This window comes from Aulonocara stuartgranti (assembly GCF_965226115.1).
Source record: "Aulonocara stuartgranti genome assembly, chromosome: 16".
Taxonomy (NCBI): Eukaryota; Metazoa; Chordata; class Actinopteri; order Cichliformes; family Cichlidae; genus Aulonocara; species Aulonocara stuartgranti.
Genome location: NC_138952.1, coordinates 24,048,243 through 24,070,217, shown reverse-complemented (window position 1 = coordinate 24,070,217; position 21,975 = coordinate 24,048,243). Strand labels below are relative to the sequence as shown.

General features: G+C 40.8%; 1 protein-coding gene across 8 annotated transcripts in view; it reads left to right on the top strand.

Moving 5' to 3' along the window:
• Nucleotides 1–21,975, top strand: part of fgf14 (fibroblast growth factor 14) — a gene marked incomplete at its 5' end in the record, with an annotated part of 327,598 nt that overhangs the window by 290,056 nt on the left and 15,567 nt on the right. For all 8 annotated transcript variants that reach the window (XR_014271824.1, XR_014271825.1, XM_082508322.1 and 5 more), the window contains 2 exons: nucleotides 3,531–3,641; nucleotides 4,796–4,899. Coding sequence is in view for 6 of the 8 variants with exons in the window: in XM_082508322.1 (XP_082364448.1) it covers nucleotides 3,531–3,641; nucleotides 4,796–4,899 (215 nt within the window). The remainder of the gene's footprint in view (nucleotides 1–3,530; nucleotides 3,642–4,795; nucleotides 4,900–21,975) is intronic.

Below are 21,975 nucleotides of genomic sequence, written 5' to 3'. Positions count from 1 at the left end.
GACACTCCCCAGAATTGGAATAGAGCTCAACTATCATGCACAGTATTACAGAGACTTATCTTCCCCATTTAACAATTGTTTTGTCTCCTCCCCCCCTTTTCAGTCTTCTTTAATTGAAATGAATTAGCTTGAATTAGTTTTAATTTGACTTATTTTCAGCTCACTCTGTCTGCTGCTCTGAAGTACTTATGATTGAAGCTGAAGGGGAAGTCTGTGTGTGTGAGATATACGGGCTTGCTCGCCTCAGGGAACACAGCCAGTATTTCATGATTTATGGCACGATAGAGGAGCCAAGTTCACCTCACACACATGTGCATCGCACACGCACACAACACAATACGCAGTTATGCAGTTTTAATTATGACAGATGTCCTCGGAATCAATCTCACCTTTCCCTCACAAGAGTTAAATGTTGATCAAAGCCATTTATTGATCACATGTTTGCCAAGTTTGTGTTTCCACATAATAGTATTTGCTCAGGGGAGCTGTGTGTGCTCATTGAATATAAACATGAAAATCTGTGTGTAACACCGGTGTTTGCTGATCTGTGAAGAATTGAGACTGTTTCTAGAGCAAATGGAGACCCAACACCATATTAGTCTGTCGTGTCCTGGAAAGTGCTCTGTGTGTGTGTGTGAGCATGTTTCCCGGCTCTCACTACTGTATGAGAACACACCTGTCTTCAGTGGTCTTAAGGTTGCACGGTTTTCTATCTGACTGCTGGGTACCTCTATGTTTGAAAAAACAAATGCCAGCTGATATAGCATGTGTTTGTGGACCTGGAGACACCTGTTTAAGTGTCTCAAGGTCACATCAAATGTGACGATGTGGAAACATTTGCATCAGGACAGAAGGAGGCAGTTTAAGGGAGGATATCTTAGATAAAAAAGGAGGTTCAATGTCTAAGACAGGTGGTCTCACCTTACCTGCGATTAATATATAGTATTTAAAGGCCTTGACTATCCTGAACACTTGAAATCCTGTTGTAGAGGCAAGAAATAAAATTCACCCCAGATTTTGATGTATTTGTGCACAAAATGCAATAAAGTCGACTGCAAGCTATAACCTAATATTCATCAAATGAGTCATCCTCTGAGCTGGAGATCACTTTGGTCTTAGTGGTATGTGGGATGACCCACAACCTGTAAACTAATTTAAAAATAAGTTGAAAGAGTCTGTACTCAACTCTGCTGCAATTACTGGTACACATTCCATCTTCTCTGTCCGTCTCTCTTACAAATGAAGAAACTTACATCTACCCCACCTCCTAAGGCTCACACAGTTTAAAGTTAAGGTGTATTAAAAACACCAACCCACGCATAACTTGGTCTTTATGTGCAGCCTGCTGTGAGACGAGTACGGACCATCCACAAGGCTATGCCACAAATATATTCATTACCTTTACTCTAACACAGTGCTGTAAAACCAAAATCATTCAAGCTGAACTCGACTCGAGCCACGACCCCAGCTGCAGGACCTGCAGGTTAGGAGTCTCTCTTTGCAAGACTAAAGTTAGTTATCCGGCTCAGAGGACAGCAAATTTGGACGACTAGGTTGTTTAGCTTCACTAAGTTTGGAACAAAAGGTGTTGAATAATTTTAAACTTGCACAAATTAATCAAAATGTGGGATTTAATTCCATTAATAAATCCACACAATGACTTCTAATTAATTTCCAATCATCCTCGTCATTTATTAAGCGGCATTTGCTGTTTTTTCTAATTCATATTGCACATTGGCTATTGGAGTTTTCATTTTACAATTTAAAGTGTCATTTTTTAAAAGTGTTTTCTGAGCCCAGAAAAGTTGTCATGGGAAGAAAAATGCTATATGCTTATAAGGAAAAACAAAAAAGACGATAACACGAGTGCTGTCGATAATCCTCAAACCAATGGTGCTCATGGAAGGGGGCAATAGCAAAAAGACAAGCTGAAAGATTATGCTAAAAAAGAATGATATTAAAAATCCAAGATCAAGTTCAAGTACTCATATTAGGTTTGGACAAATAATGAGAAATTTTTTTAATAGGCTTTTTAAAAAAGCCATTCTTTAAATTTTAATCTTTCCATTTTCCTTTAAAAATATACAAGTATTAAGCAGAAATCTATAAACCAAACATTTTGACAAAAACGGAATTTTATTTGTTACATTTTTGAATTTTTTTTCTTCTTTTTTTGTCATTTTACTGGCACAAAAGAGGTCTCAAACCAACCTTCACTCTAACAATGCTTTTAGAACGCGTCACATGTATTGTAAGTTCAATGAAAAAGAAGACCAGGGACGATGATCTCTTCACAGTGACATCTGTCTCTGGCTAAATGCCTGCAATGATTTTGACTGAGCTTAGCATTATTGCGAACCAGATAGATGCTGTCACCATCCTGTCAGCCTGAATCGCGCACAGCGGAGGCACTCTGACAGTCAGATTCTGCTTTAGCCACCTTTTCATTGTTCTGCTGAAGCAACAAAGCAGTGCAGATGAATGCCATAGCGCCGCTGCTCCCATCCGCCAGCAGAGAGGCATTCTCTCTCCCTTTCAGGGAGCGGGGAAAGGTCTCAGAGCTGGCTAATGCCATCAACTGAAAGAACCATTTCAGAGGAGAATGCCCCGAGCCGCACAGTAACGGGGGGGAAAAGCCCGATGCTGCCCTCAGCAAGACCTCTGGAGCTCTCCTCTGCGGCCTCTCTTTGTTTCTTTCTATATCTCTTCCACATAACTGTACTCACCCACCAACACACACACCGAGTAGCATGCAAGGACTCAGGTGAAGTTGATTCTTCACCTCCCTAAGGTTTTCTTAGAATGAAATTTGGTGTGATGGCTGTCTCTACAATAAGTCTAATGTTGATAGTATATGACCTCAGACGCGCAGGTACACAAAAGCACACAGATGAAGAAATATCACAGCGCAGCTTGAGAGCAAGCAATATTTTTTTCCAGAGATGTCCCAGTGTGCACCCGCACGCAGGTTTATTAAAATGTGTCCTTTTCTGTGTTGTACTGCTTTTTACTTTTTACATTTCACTTTCACTTTTTGTCATGTTATTGCAAACTGACAAAATGCCAACTAAATTACAATACGACTCGCTGAGCTGCAGCGGCTCTGGGCAATTAAACAGCAGTGATTTATTTACAGTAGATATGCGGCTAATTCCCCTGTCGGGGCAGCTAGAAGGGACGGCACGCAGACACTCTCACATCCTACATACGAAGAACCCAGAGAGGGTGCTATTGGGTTCATTATGGGAGTCAGGCAACCACAGATTAATTCTGCTACCTATAATTGGATGGACTATCTCTGAGCAGGATGGGGCTTATGTGCCAGAAAGGTGGCTTGGGGATTTGCTTGTGAAAAACCACCAGCTGCAATACTTTGTGTGTGTCTCGGTGTTTTGCCATAAAGTCCCCGTGAAAACAATTTTCTTTTTGTTGTGTATTAAATCAAAAAAGTTGCATTCTTGAAGTTTATTCTAACTATTCTCTGTTCTTTCTCTCTCCCCCCCCCCCCCCCCCCCCCCCCTTTCCTTCAGATCCCCAGCTCAAGGGTATAGTGACCAGGTTATATTGCAGGCAGGGATACTACTTGCAAATGAACCCCGATGGCTCTCTTGATGGGACCAAGGATGACAGCAGTAATTCCTGTGAGTACCTTGAAATATCTCTTGGACTTGTAGATCAGATTTTTAACAGGTGTCTGGAATAATCTAAAGAAATACTAGCAGAGGTTATAGAAAAGTTTACCCTGTGTAGGTTTCTTGAGCACAATTTTATGTCTGGCTTGTTTCCTGCTCCATATTTATTCTTCTTATACAAAAAAATTAACCAAGCAGTCACCCTCTGCTAATGTCTGGTCAGTATTTTTGATCTTTGGAGCAAAAATGGCTCTTAAATGGAGCCATGGGATCACACAGTTTGGTCCTTTTCCCGAGAGGCAAAGTGGACCAGGAAACAGTAGGCTCAACAGAGAGAAAAAGGTATTATTAGCTTGTTCTGGCACTGCTCCTCTAACACTTCAGGCTAGGTGGTTAATTTGATTCCAGTGCTTGGTGCTAATGCTAGCCTGACACTCTGCATTGTGTCACTTACTCCTGTCAGCAGGAAGAGATGTGGCACATGTCACATGCGGTAGGCTGAAGGGACTTATTGAAACGGTAAGCATTATAGATAGCGTGTCATTTTAACTCCAGGATCAAATTAGGTGTCGGCAGTTGAAACTGACCGCAAGCCATCAAAAAGGAAAGGAAATGAGTGGTTCTGCATTTAGTTCTCTCAGATTTTCTTCTAGGATGCAAGCCTGCCCTTTCCAGTTGCTTGCAGGGTCAGCTGAGTTCATTGCATCCCTTTTTAGTGCATGTCTCCCAAATACACACCTAATGTCCCAGCCAGGCCAGTCCTCTTGTTTCTCCCCCATACAAACAATACCCATTACCTACCACGAGTCTGCTACAACAACAAGGGTGTTATTAAATCAGCCTCGCACTAGCGGTGGCCCCAATTACAACTGCTTCTCAGGTAGCACTGAGTGGCCAAGGCTGCGCTAGGCTAGTCACGTCCACCAGCTGTGCTGCAATTCATCTTCTGAGATTACCTAAATGCAGCAGTCAGCAGTTGTATTATCCATAGTTTGCAACGCCTTAAAGATAGACATCTTGTGTTTAGATGATGGATTGTTACTTAAATGTTTTACCCCCATCTAGTTAAAGTTTACTTAATGTTTGGTTTGTCTGTTTCAATATTTTTTGGTGAGATTTTGATGAATGTTTGTGTTTGCTTGTTTTACGTGTGTGTTCCCCAGCTTTGTTCAACCTTATTCCTGTGGGCCTCAGAGTTGTCGCCATTCAATCCGTGAAGACAGGGTTATACATCGCAATGAACGGGGAGGGCCACCTGTACACATCAGTGAGCATTCTATTCTATTCTATTCTATTCTATTCTATTCTATTCTGGACGGCTTTCAGTAAGACACCTGTTTTGTTCCTGCATAACACAAAATGAAGCATAATGCTGAAAATGTTTCTATGTGTGGCATCTGTTTATGTTTTGTACCTGTGTACAGCTGTATGCATATAAAATCATCAGTTTTGACATTAAGGCAGACTCCATTTTCAGTAAGGGGGCTTTGACCATGTCTCCAATATTTGCAATACCACATTTGCAACAGGATAATTGCATTTCCGTGAAGCTCAGGGATCCCATTAAGCAGAAATTTATGCAGTCCAATTTTTATTCATCAGCTTAAATGCCTTGCGACTTGTCAGTCTATATGAATTGACATCTGATGACAACGGTCAGGATGCTCAGGATAAAAACCCCCAAAAAACAAAGTGTTTATCTTTTTTACCTCTGTCGGTCTAAAATGCTAAATTACAGGATATATTTTGTCATGTGGCACATTGAAATGTTTAGCACGGCATTCATAAACCTATGCTACATATTCAACATTCATAGCTACGGCGTTATTTATTAGAGTGAGGACATCTGAAGAGCAGCCATTGTTTTTCACTACACAGTCACCCACTATTATTGACGGCCTCTCTTCAAAACAACATGGGCCCGGCAGGTTAGGCAGCCAAGGGAGTGATAAGACCTCACCCAGTCCGCTCTGTCCTCTCCCAGTCACTCAAATCAATCAGCAGAAAGAACATTGGGAGGAGTGACTCTCTGCTGGACAGGGATATCCATCAGAATCATTGTCTCGTCACCTCCTGCTGTGCACATGTTCCTAATGCTCAGAGCACAGACCGGGAATTGCCTTTTTTTTCCCTCATTCATTACCGTAGAGGTTTACAGAGGCTACTTCTCTTACTGTACCATGCACGAGCATTCTTCAAGTATATAGTAGGATTCCCGTCTGCTTAATCACTGCTTGACTTAGGCCAAAAAATGAAATTCATTTGAGAGGATTGACCTAGAATCCTGTGGCTCTTGTTATAGAATTGCACAGTAGGGATTATAAATGAAACCGTGCTAACTATCAGAACACACAAAAAGACACGATTCCACAATTCGTTAAATGCAGGCAGCCCTTTTCTCGTGTAAACACATACTTTAATTAAGACACTTGTTCTTATTGAGATGTTTTTTTTCACCATATACTTACACAGATTGCACATTTATACATTTTCAATTCTTTTGCATGTGCTCCAGTTCACAGAATGATATTGCATTAAACCGGCATAAAAGTAGACTTTGAGCACAGCAGTTGTGTAAATATAAGAATACATGAGATGTGCTCAAAAACATTCCAGAAATCCATCCAGGAAATTCAAAACCTGTACCAATTTCAATCTGACCAACTCTTTTGCAGTGCTTAACTTCTTCCAGTGCTCTTGCTGTTCTGTATAGTCCTTTGAAAGTCCTCTTCTCATAACTTGCACATGTGAAGTTGCCATTTCACCATAGACCTCAAACACTAATATGCAACAAACTAACAACTTTCCTCCCAAGAATCATCGCTGGTATTTTTCTGCGTCATCAGGTTTCTGAGTCGGAGCCGTTCAGTTTCCAAACCTTAAAGCGGTGCATCCAGTCTTGCTCATCCACCATATCCTCTGACAGTGACTCAAATCAAGTCTAGAGTATAACACTGAAACTGCGATTCATAAATTTGCCCCTGAGGGTGAGATTCTCAGCATAGAGTTCTGTTGTAATTTAGTGAAAAGTGTGAAAGAGGACATTTGCCACTAATGACCAGACTTCGATACATGCTAGCGTGCCATCGAGTCTCTGCTCACGGCAGTTTTTTTGGTAAGACCAACACAGTCTTCACTGACTCCTCACTCACTAATCAGCATATTTAGAACTTTGCAAATCAAGCTGTGTATGTTTTGACACAATGGCAGTCATCAAAGCAGTGATCCAAGTTCAGCAGGAAAGCTTGGAGTAGTCCATTGCTTCTCAAGGAGACATCCTTAAAGGAGATAGCAACCAATTTTAGTTCAGTCATGGAGGAGCTGTGACACTTTTTTCACAGCTCAATAAACAAAGCTTCACTGTAATATAGATGCAGTTTGTCAGTGCTTGGGATTCTAACCTACAGTAATAAGAACCTGTAAGAAGAATGCGAGTTAGCTTTGAGTTTCTCGTCCCTCTGCGTGGTTGGTATTTTATTTTTCAGCTTCTTGACATGTTTAGCTGAGCAGAAGTGCTGTGAAGTGGGTCTGGCTCTGCCTGGCCGGAGCACTGTGTTCCTTCAACACCGTTGGCCCTTCTCTTTTTTTCACGCAGCTCCTCTGTTCCATTTGCAGCTTATTTCTGTGCTAATGGAGGTTCTGATCGGCCCTCAACAATCCAACCACCCACTCAAAGGTCTCTTTTTGATTCTTAGTGTGTGAATTAGACCACTAATGGCAGCTCAGTAAGATGTTCTTCATCCTCCTCCATCTTCACCACCCCCTCCTTTCTGCCGCTGCTCTTCTCCTTTTGAAAGAAAGGTGCAGCGTTCCTCCCATTATCACGGTGTTCCTTCACAAGCGACAATCTGACAGTCGACCTTTTCCTACCGATTAGGCGTATTTGATTTTAGTGCACTCACATTTTCAGAAGCTTCTTTGATGGTTATGATAATGCACAAAAACATGCTGATTGGAGACAAACACAGGACACTGAACAACAGTGAAAAACAAGCTGTTGTTATTGGAAAAAAGTGTTCTTTAGTAAGTTCCCTGAAGCGAGGTTAGTTTAATTAATCAGTATTCACTTGGCCAGTTGTACAGTATTCTTTTACATATTAAATGCATTTCTGAGGCTTTTACCGCAATGATATACTTTGATAATGAGTGACACTCGAGGCGGCTCAAAAGGAGAGTTCCCCTCTTGCAGAAAATAGATGGGAAGCCCATTCATGGCCTCTGGTGGTGCATCATATTCTTTTGTGTGAGGCACCCAAGGTGCAGTATGGAGCTCAAATGACAGAGATAACATCAAAGTGACTGCACAGCCTGGCACAAAGGACACACCATGGAATAAAGAAGAGTTCAATCATCTCACCCCCTTTTCAATCTGCTCCTTTTGTATCTGAGCCAATAAACTCCTGGCTAATTTCTCCTCCAGGCTCCTCCCTGGATCAGGGATACTTTCGAAATGTAATAACAGCAGAGCAATTCTCCCAACTTGTTGTACTGGTGGAAGATAGCAGAAACAGGATTGCTGAAAGTCTCCAGATGACTGTAATAGAGCTCCTGGTGCAAAAACAGACACATTCAAATGAGATAAAACATAAATCATTAATTATTCTGCAGGGACTAGCATACTAAATCCCTAAAAGCAAACAAGGGAGTGTTGGATTATATAGTTTTTTTTGTTATACATGATGAAATTGTGGTGCCGCAGAATGCAACTCCTGATTTTGTTGTCATGTTTCACTCTTGCTAATACAGTCTGTTGCCATCTCTCAAGTGTAAAGGTTCGGCATTTCATGGTTGGCTGGTTTTCTTTGGAACTAGTTCCCCATCCCCTCACTTCACTAGAGTCTCTCACTGCAGCCTTCCTTTATCAGCAGCCTGCACTTGTTAGTGCTACCTTTCATGATTGTCAAAATGACTTGCCACATTACTTGAGTGTTCCTTTTAGAAATGGAATCCTTGAGAGGGCCAAAGTGGAGCAGTGCAGCAGCTTTAGCTTCACTTGTTAAAAGCTGTGTCATCAGCTGCATGAACACAGAAGACTGAGGGCATCTATTTCCTGTAGTGCCCAATTCAGAATGTATGAAAGCTCCGATGAGCTTGATGTGAGGGCTCCTTCACTTTACATCAATATGAAAATGAAGGTGAATGGTGGTTGTGTGTAGGCAGAATAAGAGAACAGCAGCTTGCATGGGATTAACTGAAGTTGGTCCTTCAAGAACACTGAAGGCACCGTTAGATTTATGTATTTTATATTTTCCTGACAACTTTGCTAATGAGATAATCAAACCTTGTGTTTTTTTTATACAGATATGCTCAAATTTTCTGCCATTTTGCTAACACCAAAGACATGGCATGTCATGAGTGCAGAATTTCATATTTTATATCTATATCTATGTTTATATCTATATATTGACATCCTGGAATAATTGTTGAAATAGCCAAATCCCAACAGCAGTCTGCCTCAAGGCTTTTTATATTGTAAGGTAAAAACTCTACAATAATACAGAGAAAATGCCAACAATCAGACCACTATTAGCAAGCACTTGGCGACAGTGGCAAGGAAAAACTCCCTTTTAACTGGAAGAAATGTTCAGCAGAAACAACCTCAGGGAGGGGCAGCCATCTGCAGTGATACGGACGCTGTATCGGTCTGTTGTGGTGAAAAGAGAGCTGAGCATGGAAGCAAAACTGATGATTTACCAGTCAGTCTGTGTTCATGCTCTGATCTATGACCATAAGCTCTGGGTAGTGACAGAGTGAGACTGCAAATACAAGTGCTGTAAATGAGCTTTCCCTTGACGACAGGGTGAGGAGTTTGGTCATTCAGGAGGGACTCTTACTCCTCCACATCAAAAGGAGCCAGTTAAGTTGGATTGAGCATCAGACTAGGTTGGTTCTTGGCTGGCTGCAGAACTCCTCAGTGTTCCCTGGAAGAGATGGGCAGGGAGATGGAGGGCTTGGCTTCTTGGGATAGATTGCTATCACTGCAGCCTGCAAAGCGGCAGAAAATGGATGGATGTATGGATGGACAAAGGTGGCTTTCAGACTGCCTGTTAAAACACTTGAACTTATTGCATTTCCTTGCCAGCTATAGCAAGATGCATGAATAAACCTTCTAGGGTGTAAAAAGTTAAAATCAATATGCATGATGAAGAAGATACAAACAACATTATAACACCCAATGTGTATGAGTTCACATGTGTCTGCAAGTGTGCACGTGTGTTTGTTTAGTGTATATGTAACCCCATAAGCCAGCAGATGGCTTTGAGTTAACAGTTTTGTTGATGGTGTCTGCAAACCTGCCAAGACTGAAAATGATCTCTGATGTTATTTGTTATAAACCATGCTTATCTAAAGTTCCTATGATGTAATTTAACAAACTGGATTACATTTAAAAACACCCCCCAAAAAACTTAATACGTTGGCAACGTTATTATTTTCATATTCCCAAATATCTACATATACTGTGATGATGACTCACATGATCTTGCCTCTGGAAGAGAGTAAGTCTCAGAGCTGAGGTGTGGGGCTGGTTTTGTGGGGAAGGGGGGTGTTGGGCTCATTTTTTTTTTTAAAGCGTTTCACCCACCTTTAATGCAGTGGCAGTGTCAGGAAAGAAAGTGGTTGTAGGGGCTGGAGGGAGAGCTGCTTCATGCATTAATGAACAACAAGGTTGGAGGTAGGTGTCAAAGCTAAACTGGTGAACTGCTGGTAGGGGCCAATGCAAGATAAGAACAGATCGACTGGTCCTTCAGCCATTTAACATTGCTGTTATTAATGACTTTATGCTCTTGGCTCGTTATGATATTGCACAGATTTGATTCTTTTTGTCAGACATTTTCCTTCTTTGCAGGATCGTGTCAGTTCATTGTGCTCTATGGAGCGCAGCTTGCACTGTGGCAGCGCAAAGGAGAGTTTTCTTGGCGTAGCAGGGGGTTACCCAGTCCAAATAAGGACACTTGCCACAGTATCTTTGGATTTACTCTCTGAACAATAAGTCTCAAATAAACAACACTAATTTGTCCTTCATCTCTTTTTATAACAACAGCTTAAGGTCTGTTAGCGTCACATCTCTCCCTTAACCACTGTTCATTTAAGGCAATTAAGAGCAGCTGTTTTCTGCATCACTGGTTTACCTCACACATATTTATGAGTGAATAAAATGCAATGAGATCCCTGCAAGCTTTCCTTCAATAGCACACTGGATTACAGGAGCACAGAGTCAGAAATTGTGCTTGCATTAGCTAATTTGCTTCAGCTTCTGCATTTTAAGGGGCTCATTTGTTAGCTTCTTGGCTAGCAGCTATTTAGATTAGCATTCAATCATACTTTACAACCTAACTTTTGTCCACAGTCACTCTGCTGATTATCTCATACCAGCATATTTGTTGATGAACTTTTACTTTGCTCCAGCATTATTTTTTACTTTTTGGTAGTCACTTCAACTGACATGAATTACGCCAGCAGAACATTTCTCCCTTCTCAGATTTTTGAAGTGCTCCCTCAAAGACCAAAGCTTTCTCTAACTCCAACTGTATAGCTATTGGTTACACTGTATATGCATTGTTCCCTACTTCCTGTCTCATGCTGCAGACAACATGACCAGTTACCATGTTGGATTGTTTTTCTTCTAGAAAAATGCATTTGTCTGTTCACAAAGGTATATACTGCTCTCTCTCTTTTTCTGCTCTCTCTCTCTCTCTCTCTCTCTCTCGCTGTCACTCCTAAAACTTTCCCCTCTTCCTAAACAGCCAAATGTCATGTTGCCATATCATTTTTTGATTGGTCGATATTGTGCATTTCTCCACCAAAATGAACGGGCTGGTTTTTGTTTTGTTTTTTTGGTCATGAGCAGAGAGTGCTTGCTAGCGCTGTCCTTAGACAGTAAACGTGATGAAACTATTCAGGAAAAATTTATATATTGTTTATCATGACTCTGGTTTTTCGTGGCCTATCAACACAATTTAAAAACTGGTATATATATCACCTTTGTCATCTTACAGTGGTCATGTGATTGGCACAACTACTTTATTCTTCCTCAGTCAAACAGCAGCACGCATGCGATTGTTTTGCCCCTTAGCTCCAGGTGTTGTGCCAAAAAGTGATTGCCGTCCGCGGGAGCGCGCACAGCTGCTTAAAGCTGTAGCGCCCAGATTACTTACGTCTGCTTCCGTGCAAATGATATAAGATGCTGTAAGCTGAACACAGCTTCTTTGTTGAAAGATAGTAACGCGACCGCACCGCATTTTCTTGTTAGTAACGGTAACAGCGTTGTAACGATATAAATAGTAATTAGTTAGCTCATTCGTTACCATTACTTGTAACGCCGTTATTCCCATCACTGCTATCCAGTCATCTCGAGGCCTGTCCTAGCTGCCTTACAGCAGGGAACACCCAAGACAGGTCACCAGTCAGGTGGGAGGGCTATCATAGAGAGACAGGCAATTATTTGCAGTCACATAAACGCCTATGGCCAGTTTCATCAATTAACACAACACTCAACTTTGGGTTGTGGGGACCAAGCTATAGAACCTGGAGAAAACCAGGCACACGGAGATCATGCAAACCTTACACAGAAAGGACCCAGCTCACCAGCAGTGCAACCACGATGTTGCCAAAAAAGCATTTACATGTAATTAATGTAATACGTTTCATTGCTTTGATGGAAATATTGAGAGTGGTTGAATTACATTTTTATTGAAGTTAATACACATTGACAAACAACAATATCAACAGTGTTCCAACAATTCAAGATCATAACTGCACAAATATAAAAAAAATATATATATACCTCTGTATGTACTTATCTTTGTTAATTTCCAGATGTATACCTCATGAATCTCAAATACTTTCTTCTTTTCCTTAAAAAAATGTTTCCTTATACAAGTATCTTCATCTATATTTTTCCTCCACAGCAGACTTTCGACCGCGGTGGCCAATATCCAGCTATATCCAGGCTTGCACTGCCTCCCTTATCCAGCCGAGATAATCCTTACATCTAAAATTAACTGACCAAAAACACACAAGCAGTTAGTTGGTTTGATAAGGATGCTGGAGGGAGTGCTATTGTGTGCATCTGAAAGATAATGGGAAGGCAGCAGGCTGGAAAAAGTAGAAGCAGTGCATTGGTTCAGAGAATGAGGGTTTGAAGCGAGAAAAAAAGGAGGGGGGAAGGGGGCTGGTGTTGATGAGGAAACTCCAAGGTGTGCAGCAGGGAAAGCCCTGCTGTGGTCAATATAACCAGTGTAGCGTGCACACAAGTGCAGACAACCTGTGCGAATTGCCCCCATTTATCAGTTGTTCATTCAGCTAAAAACCTTCATCTTTATTTAACAAAACCATCAACGTTTTGGCATAAATACAGCAGATTAGCAACTTCTAAAATATTATTTTGTTGTATAAGGAAATAAAAGCCTAAAACAGATGGAATTATTTGGTTAGGTTACTGAGCATCCAAAGATTATTTATTTAACTCTGCAACATAAAATTCAAACCCAACAGCTGTCAGCTAAGCTTAAGTCAATTAATTGTTAGTAGAAATATTACAGAGCAGAATTGATTTCGGCTTACTGGTGCAGCCCTCCACAACAGTCCTAGTTTCTCATGTGGCCCCTTGGGAAGATAAATTGCCCACCCCTGCACTAAAACTTGGTCAACTTTAAATTACTTCTGTAATAAAAGCCTCCGTGTGGTTTTAGTTACTGCCTTTGGCCTCCACTAAATCATTTGATAAACTACAACTCTTGGAAAGTATCACATACAAACAGTTCACTGTTGATTACACTGATCCTCAACCGTTGCCCAATATTGCATATTTCCTTTTTATTTGAATAAGCTTTCATGATTACTTACTAGAAAGTAAGTAATCTCTGTTGCTTGTGAAGCTCGCACACAAGAATTTCCCTCACATGTGCTGTACCTATGTACCTGCACATGTGATGTGGCAATAAAAGTGATTTGATTTGATTTGATTTGATTTGAAATACTGTTTTCCAAGCAGAAATGTTCCAATACTTTGGGAATGTGGGAACATGTCATAGGTAGGCACTGGCAGTAACTGCTAACCTGCTCTTATATCTTGTTTCCAGCGCTCTTGTCTGGATTATCTTGTTATTATCTTTTAAAAGACTTGAAATTGCATGTGTAAAGTTGAGGCTGTTTAGATTCAGGCCTCAATGGATAAATCAAATTTTGTACACGAGGTTTTGTGTGTGTGAGTGTAAGATATGTTTACATCGCTGAGCAGCAAAATACAAGGAGAACAGAAGAAGAGTAGGCGCATTGAACTGTGAATTCAACTGTGAATTTCATCTTTATTCCTCTCTGAGACCCACAGAGGAAATGTTAGTATAGAAATGCAGATGGCATCATATTCATTTCTCTGTGAATGCATATTGAGGTAGCTATGAGAGCAAACACATCTAGTCTGTTCACTGTATTAATGGCCCTAGTTCTGGCCTAATTGCTTTCCCAGTGTGTAAATGTCAAGTACCATGCAAATACAAATGGCACAATGGTGCTTATTGCCTCTAGAGCCTTGTTATGTGCAAATGAGCAATGGACAGATGAGGGCTTGTAAAGCTACAAGTAGTACTCGGGAACTCAGTATCTCAACAGAAACATAATGCATATCATTTGCAAATTTACCCCAGACCATGAACTCAGCACTTCTTTCGGCTAACTATTTTGCAACTTTAGTTCTGTTAGCAGCTCGCCTTGTTCAGCCTTTTGGGAGACAGTAAAAGCAAAGAAAGTAAAGCAAACCTTTTAAAAAAATATTTAAAGTCGAACCATCATTTGCCTCCTCTGTAATATCTACACCATATATTTGAATATTACCAAATAATAAGATCAGGCAAAGCTACTTTTGGCTGCTCTCTTATTCACAAGGGGTCACCACAGCAGGTAGCTCTGCGTCAGGTAAAAAGATAAATATTAAATGTCATATGATAAAAATACCACTTGCAGGTTAATAAAAGTGACTTCATTGCTACAGGCACTTCTTCCAGAAAAGAAAATTGTCTGTGAGGGGCTGCACATATCAAGTAGTTTTTGTTTTTTTGTTGTTTTTTTTCTCGTGTTTTTTCTTGCTGAAGTATTTGAATTACAATTTTGTATCTTATATTCAGCACAATGAAATTAAATTACTACAGAAAAAAATTTAATGATAGAAAGATGTCATAACAGTGAATCAACTCACTGCAAATAGGTTAGTGTAGCCTTAGAGTGCCCATACCCATGGTGAACCATCTAAAGCTTCTACAATGCATCAAAACCTGAGTGTGGAGAAATGGAAGAGGGCTACCTAATGGCTACCTAAATGGGCTTTAGCTTCGTATTTGCTGTGTGACATATTATCACATACACCATTAACAGTAACAGCAGTCCCTAATAACGGTGCCTCAATTCATCAGGATAAAGGACCTATCATAGAGTAGAAACCTGTTCAGGAAATGTTTTGAGGAACAGTGTTCAAGATATTGACTTGTTCTCTGGATCTCACTCTGACTTACCATGTGGTGGAGAGATGACCAACCTTTAGCCTTATTTCCGCTGTGCTTGGCTCAGACGAGCCTCTGATCGTGCCTGATAATGAGCCTGTCCATTTCATGTAGGCACAAAATGGACACAGTGGCGCAGGCGGAGAGTGGTGCAAACTCACCCCCACACGCTAGCATGTCGTTAGCGTCGAAGTTCTTCGCTGGAGTGAAGACACAAAGTTTGCCAGTAAACTGCGGGGGACGAGCACGACAACGTAAAAACATTTGTAACAGCAAGTCAAATAATCGAATCATCCCCCTCGCCCAGCTAAGCATGAAAGTTTTAAAAAGGCTAGCAAAGGTAAACTGGCTAAAGCTAAAGCTGTCCAGCATTAAGAGCCAGCCACAAGTCAGAATCCTTATTATCAGCACACAAAGAAAGACAGACAAGCATCCACACCTATGTGTATTAGAGCCACCAATTAACCTAGCCTCATGAAATCTTTGAAGTCATGAAATGAACATCTTTGGACTGTGGGAGGAAGCCGCAGTCAGGAGAGGACCCGTGCAAACATGGAGAGAACATATAAACTCCACACTCCATCCCATGCAGTCAGGCAAAAGTGTTAACCACCATGCCACTGTGCTTTCAATGTAATATTTATAAAAATTTAATAATATTTTAAATTTTTACTTTACTTATTTTTCATGTGAGTAAAATTAGAATCAGCCACGAGAATGTTCTTCAGTTCAATACAATAACAGAGAGACAATTCCAATAATCAGATGACTCCCTATGAGCAACCATTTCGGGACAGTGGGAAGGAAAAACCCTGTTTTAGTAGGAAAGAAACCTCCGGATGAACCAGGCTCAGAGAGGGGCAGCCATCTGCCACAGTGGGCTGTGGGTGAGGGGAGGAAGACAGGACCAAAGACACACTGTGGATGAGAGCCCGAGTTTAAAGTAATGATTAAATTCAGAGTGGTGCATAAACACAGAGTAAAAAGAGGTGAGTGAAGAAGAAATACTCAGCACATCATGTGCATCAGCCTAGGTCTGTTGCAGCATAACTAAGGGAGGATTCAGGGTCACCTGGTTCAGCACTTTAAAAAAATTGCAATCAGTGCATCTCCAGGCAGAAGCCTTGCAACTATCTTCTCTGTGCTGCCTACTACATGATTTCTTTGGGTTTTGCATAGTCCATGCTTTGAGGTGTAAGATCAGGTTTTGCATCATGACCTATTTACGGGCCTACTCAATGTCAGGCAGTCATGTTGGATTTCATGTGGTAGCTGAGTAGTTTACTATAGCTACTTATTTTGGTTTATCCTCAATGGTATTTAACATGAAGGAATGATCCGTGGAGGTTTTGATTGTTATGGATGTTTTATAGGGGTTCAAGCTTCAGAAAGACTTTTGTGTCATGCCCACGTTGTTGCAGTTTTAAGTCTTGCTCAAAACCTTCTCAGGAGCTCGAGCAAAGTGTGGGGGTGTACGTGTGAAGGATGAAGGTTCTTTTGCTGTGACAGAAAAGCCCTCAGTGTTCAGCCTGCCTGCAGGTGTAATAGCTGCAATCCTCTCTTTACCTCCACAAGCATCCTTCTTCCTTTTCTGTTTCCACCCATGAAATGAAAGTAACATTTTATCAAGCTTCACCCCTGGAGTTATAAAAATCAATATAGTGAGGGCTCCTGCAGAAAGGTTGTAAATCATGTGAATTAATTCTCTTAAATCAAAGCCAAACCTGGTCTCCAGTGTGTATGTGGCTGTTCACACTGTGAGCCAGTTGACACAACAGCTACTATAGGAGCACAACAAACTGCAATTTCCAGGGCAAGTATATTTATGTGTACACATGCTATGCGGTAAATACTTTGGCAGGGAAAGAGCTGCATTCCTCAAACCTACTGCAAAATCTTCAGATTTGTTTTTTGAGTGTGTGAGATTACACTTGTTCTGGAAAGAAATCTCTTTTTAAGCAGTACAACGAATGCTGTAGTTCTGACCTGTTGCTTAGAACTGTTTGCTGCACCATCTTGTGGTTACAATACCACAGCTTCACTGCAGAGGCCAGCAGGTCAGAGGAAGTATCTGTGTGATACACCCACACACAGTATTCCACTAAAAAGAAATAAGGAAGCTTGCTGTTGTATAAGCGTATTGATCGAACAGATAAGAACACAAGAAACCGCTGAAGATCTGGAACTTAAAATCTCATGACGTACATTTTACTCTTGTATTAAATGCCACTTGTCCATCATGCATAAGTCGTTTTACAGTTCTGGCCCTTCTGGGTGAGATATTGTATTTTTCCCAGAGTGAACACCAGCAAAGAGCTTAACTGTATAGGCAAGTGAGTGAAAAGTGGCATCAAGCACTTAGTTTTGACCTTTTTTCCAGAGTTGCACAGTGAGGGCTGATGTGAAAACCTGATGTGAGCCTTCAGGTGAACAGGTTTTCCCCACAGAAAAACAAGAGAACTTGCCTGTTATGAGTTGTTGGTGCCACTGTACTAAAGAGCAGTTTTGATAAATTTGGTCTTCTGTGAATTTAGTTTTGGAGTTGTTCTAAAGCACACTACTGGGGAACCAGGGTCGAGAAAATGAGAGCTGGTGAACTGCATCTCTGCATCCAAGAATAGGAAGAAATACCAGAGGAACTGTGACAAAACATGGCCCAGTATCAGGATCAATCGTAAAGTCGGCCTTGCCAAATTGTCTTTGTTTTTAGATGTGGATTGCAATAAACATTAGACTGTTTATACATCATCAGGTATAGACTTAATAGGGTACGATTTGAAGTGGTAGATCTTCATCAAATCTGAATATTTAATAGGGGTTTTACTAGAGCCAGTTTATAAAAATGAATAAAAACAGATTATGGGATCATAAAATGGGTCATGAGATGATATTGCTAAAGTATTAGTATCCATACCCCTACACTGTGTTTGTTCATTTGTGATATTGAAGCAGATTAACATGCACTTGAATCCTGCTTCAGCCCTTGGCAGTTGGAACTGCAGGTGAGAACTACGAGCTGAAATATGGCAGTCCCATCCATGCCTAATGTACCCAACCACCAATTTCTCTGCAGCATTAGTTATAGTGTCACCATTCCTGTGCATTCCCAGCTTGTTTAAATTTAGCATTTGGCTTGTTTGCTTTTCAAAGCAAACTCGTTAACTGCATGATCGACAGGATATGGCTTATGATTGAACCGCTGGCAGGCTGCTTGGTTTCATGGTTCCTTTCTGGCTGACTGGCTGCCTCACTCAGCCTTCCAGCTGTAGCCATGCCACATTTTATTTTCAGAGGGAGACAGACTGTTGGGGAATCCTCTGCTGTTTTCCCCTCATGCACAGACGTTCAGGCTGAGTGCTTTAGCTGCTTGTCAGCAAGGTTTCAGCAGAGATGGACATTGTGAAATGGTGATTCTGCAGTCCAATTTCAAGAAGGAAAAATAAGTCCTTCTAATTTTATCCATTAAAGTGGTGTGTCCTTTGTTTTTTCCTGAGGCCAGCACATGTTTTTAATGGTTTGCAGTGATAGTACCATATACTTTATTCCACCAACACTCTAATCACAGTGAACATGGAGGGGTGGGATAAATACCACACTGACCAAACACCAAAGTCTTCTGATTTAAGTCCTGAATCACAAATAACAACCAGCGGAGTACAAGTTAATACTATTACTGTCTGGGTAATATCCACAGTGCTATTATTAGAAAAACACGAGGACAAAGTAGTTGTTATTAGCACTGGGTCTATCAGCTAAGCCATTAAGCTAAGTCATTAAGAGTCATATACTACCATACTAACATTCAAAATCCTAGCAAATCTAATAGCTGGAAAAATGGCCCACTTCCAATTGCTGTCAAGCCATTTCCAGCTGGGTGTTTTCAGTGCCTGGTGTTCTGAGCTAGCAGTGGCAAAAAAAAAAAAAAAAGAAAAAGGAGTTCAAGCTGTTCCAGGATTACTTCTGTGCAGTTCCAACATCTGGCTTTATGTGAAGGACCAGTGGCAATTTAAAGGGAAAGTCGGAAAATCAGAATAAAGTGTCTTTGTAAGGCATGCCACGTGTCAGAGAACAGTTCCAAGTCTCTGGACTTTTATTGGTCAGAAGAAATACTGGTTTTCCAAAAGAGATTCTCTCATTTGGTTTTAGATGACAGTAGAGAAGAAAGCTGTTTAACATGTTTGTCCAAAATCTCCCAAAGTTGTTCAACAAGGTGGAGTCGAACAACTATTAATCTCATTTACATAGTCACCAAACCGTTCATTGACTCCTTGTGCCCCGTGGATGCCCTCTGTCATCTTGGAAAATGAAACTTCCACCAGAAGAAATATTTTGTCATAGGATAAAGATGATCCTTCAGATCAAGTATGTTCTGATCCGGAGCTCCACTTCAGTCTTACGGGGGAAAGAGGTCCCAAACTGCATCAGCAATAAGCCCACAATGTGGAGAAGCCACCAATACAAGAGAAAATGTGACTATTACTGTGATTCTTCAGTGGATCATTTTTCTTCTTTTGAATCCTGGATCAGACCAATATATTTAGATTTTTTCAAACCATGTTTCAGTCCATACTGTATCTGTTTCATTTGGATATGAAAATTCATGGTCGCCAGGAGTGACATAGGGTGATGATGCTGAGTGTGAAATGCAGTCAGTGGAGATTATGTGTACTCATGTGTACTTGCACTTGAGCATCTGTCTTACTAATAATAATTTAAATTGTGTGAGTTAGAGTCAGACTAGAGTACACTATAGTTGTTTGCACACAAAGTTTACATTTCAGATTTCATATGTAAGTCTTGCTGCCATGTTGGGGCTCCAGTGATTCAGTCAACTAAAGCAAAAAGCTCACAATTTACCAATTAATCAGTGAATTTATTATGAAACTGGTAACTCTCTGAACAAATTTACAGCACCTGTCACCTTAGCTGTGTTCAACAGAATGATTTACAATTACTTGTCATTTACCAGAGCTGCCATTCAATGTGATTTTTTTTTTAGTGCTGTGCCTTGGTGACCTTAAATTTATAATTCATACATAAAAGAGAAGCAACAAGCATGCTCTGGCAACAGCTCATTAAAAGCCATGCCATGTTCTAAGACCTTTGTCAAGCTTTTGGCATTCTGAACAATTCATGGTCCGTATCTGGCATCAATTAAAGCTAGAAAAAGAGCGTGCCTGCATTCATGATAAGAGGAGGTGCTCCCGCATAATGCCATGCCAAACCTGCTACCAAAACTGCACTGTACTGCATTTTATCTGTGTAAACACAACCTCTGCCACGCTCTTCCACCCACCCAGTACAAGGTGTCACAAAAGATGAAAGGGCAAAGAATGAAGGTGTGCCTGACACGAAAAAATAATTCTACATTTTGTCATCTTTGCTTGTATGAAAATAGATCGCTTCATCCTTCAGTCAGATTACGTGCTCTAATCGCAAATTGCTGTCATAGGGCAAGAAGCGGGGTACACCCTGGACAGGTCGCCAGTCTGTTGCAGGGCTAACACACAGAGACAGACAACCATTCGTGCTCACATTCACTCCTATGGGCAATTTGGATTAATCAATTGACCTATCCCTACAAACTGCATGTCTTTGGATGGTGGGAGGAAGCTGGAGTACCCGAAGGAGGAAGCCGGAGTACCCGGAGGGAACCCACGCAAACACGGGGAGAACATGCAAAGTCCACACAGAAAGATCCCGGCCTGATGGTGGAATTGAACTCAGGACCTTCTTGCTTGCTCATTTAAGAGGCTATGTTTTAACCATCTTGAGATGTATTGTAGCCTGTTGGCTAAGAAGTAGTGGTGAAAGTTAGGCACATATAGTGTTCCTCTATCCTTGGTCTGCTGTAGTCTATTTAACCCTTTCATGCATGAATTATGACAACCTCAATCTGGATTTTTTTTTTCTTAAGTATTTTTATTCTTCTGTAGGCATGAAAAAATGATTTTTGAACTCCATTTTTTTTAAACATATACTTTTCAAAGAGTTGTTTTTTTTTTTTTACATGTCCACTTAGGTGGACAACTGATGTGTGTGGAGTGACACATCAGTGTCCAATGTAGTGGTTTATGTGCAAGTATATCATCAACACTGAAACCAATACAAGAAAACAGCTGTGGAATAGCTGTCCACTGTAGTGACCAATATGCATGAAAGGGTTAAGCTAATATGTGGGGGTTCCAAAGGAAGTTGGACATGGGGGAGTCCACAGATCTAAACCAGTCAGGTGACAGTGAAACCATCATTTAAGGGGTAGAGACTTACATCTACTCAGATCGTCTTCCACTTTCTTTAAAAGTGCCATGTGGTTCCAGATTACAATGGAGAATAAGAAGAATTATAGAGCAAGCAATAGATCGGAGAACTGTAGATTTTAACCAATTTATCAAATACTCTTGAGAAAGAGTTTATCAATTCAGAGAGAGTGGTTTGCCAATGCTGGAGAAATAGTAACACATCATCCACATATGTTCTGCTCCTAGTGGTTTGATTAAAATTGCAAACAGTGAGGGGGAGAGTGGGCATACCTGCCTCCTCCCTCTGGAGACATGCTGTTGGGGAACGCTATAATATGTTTAACCAGTTTATGAAAGAGTTCCCAAAACCAAATTTGTGTAAAAGTTCCAGATAAAAATTCCCAGTTACCTCCATGAAATCCATTTTCTGCATCTAGAGACAATATTGTGGTTTAATTGTTTTTACTGCATGAGTAGTCAAATTAAGCAATCTATGTGTATTTGTTGATGAGTGTCAACCTTTTATTAAACCAGTTTGATCCAGACGTGTTATGAGAGGTGTTATCTTCTCTCATCTTTTTGAGACGGCTTTGCAGATTATTTTAA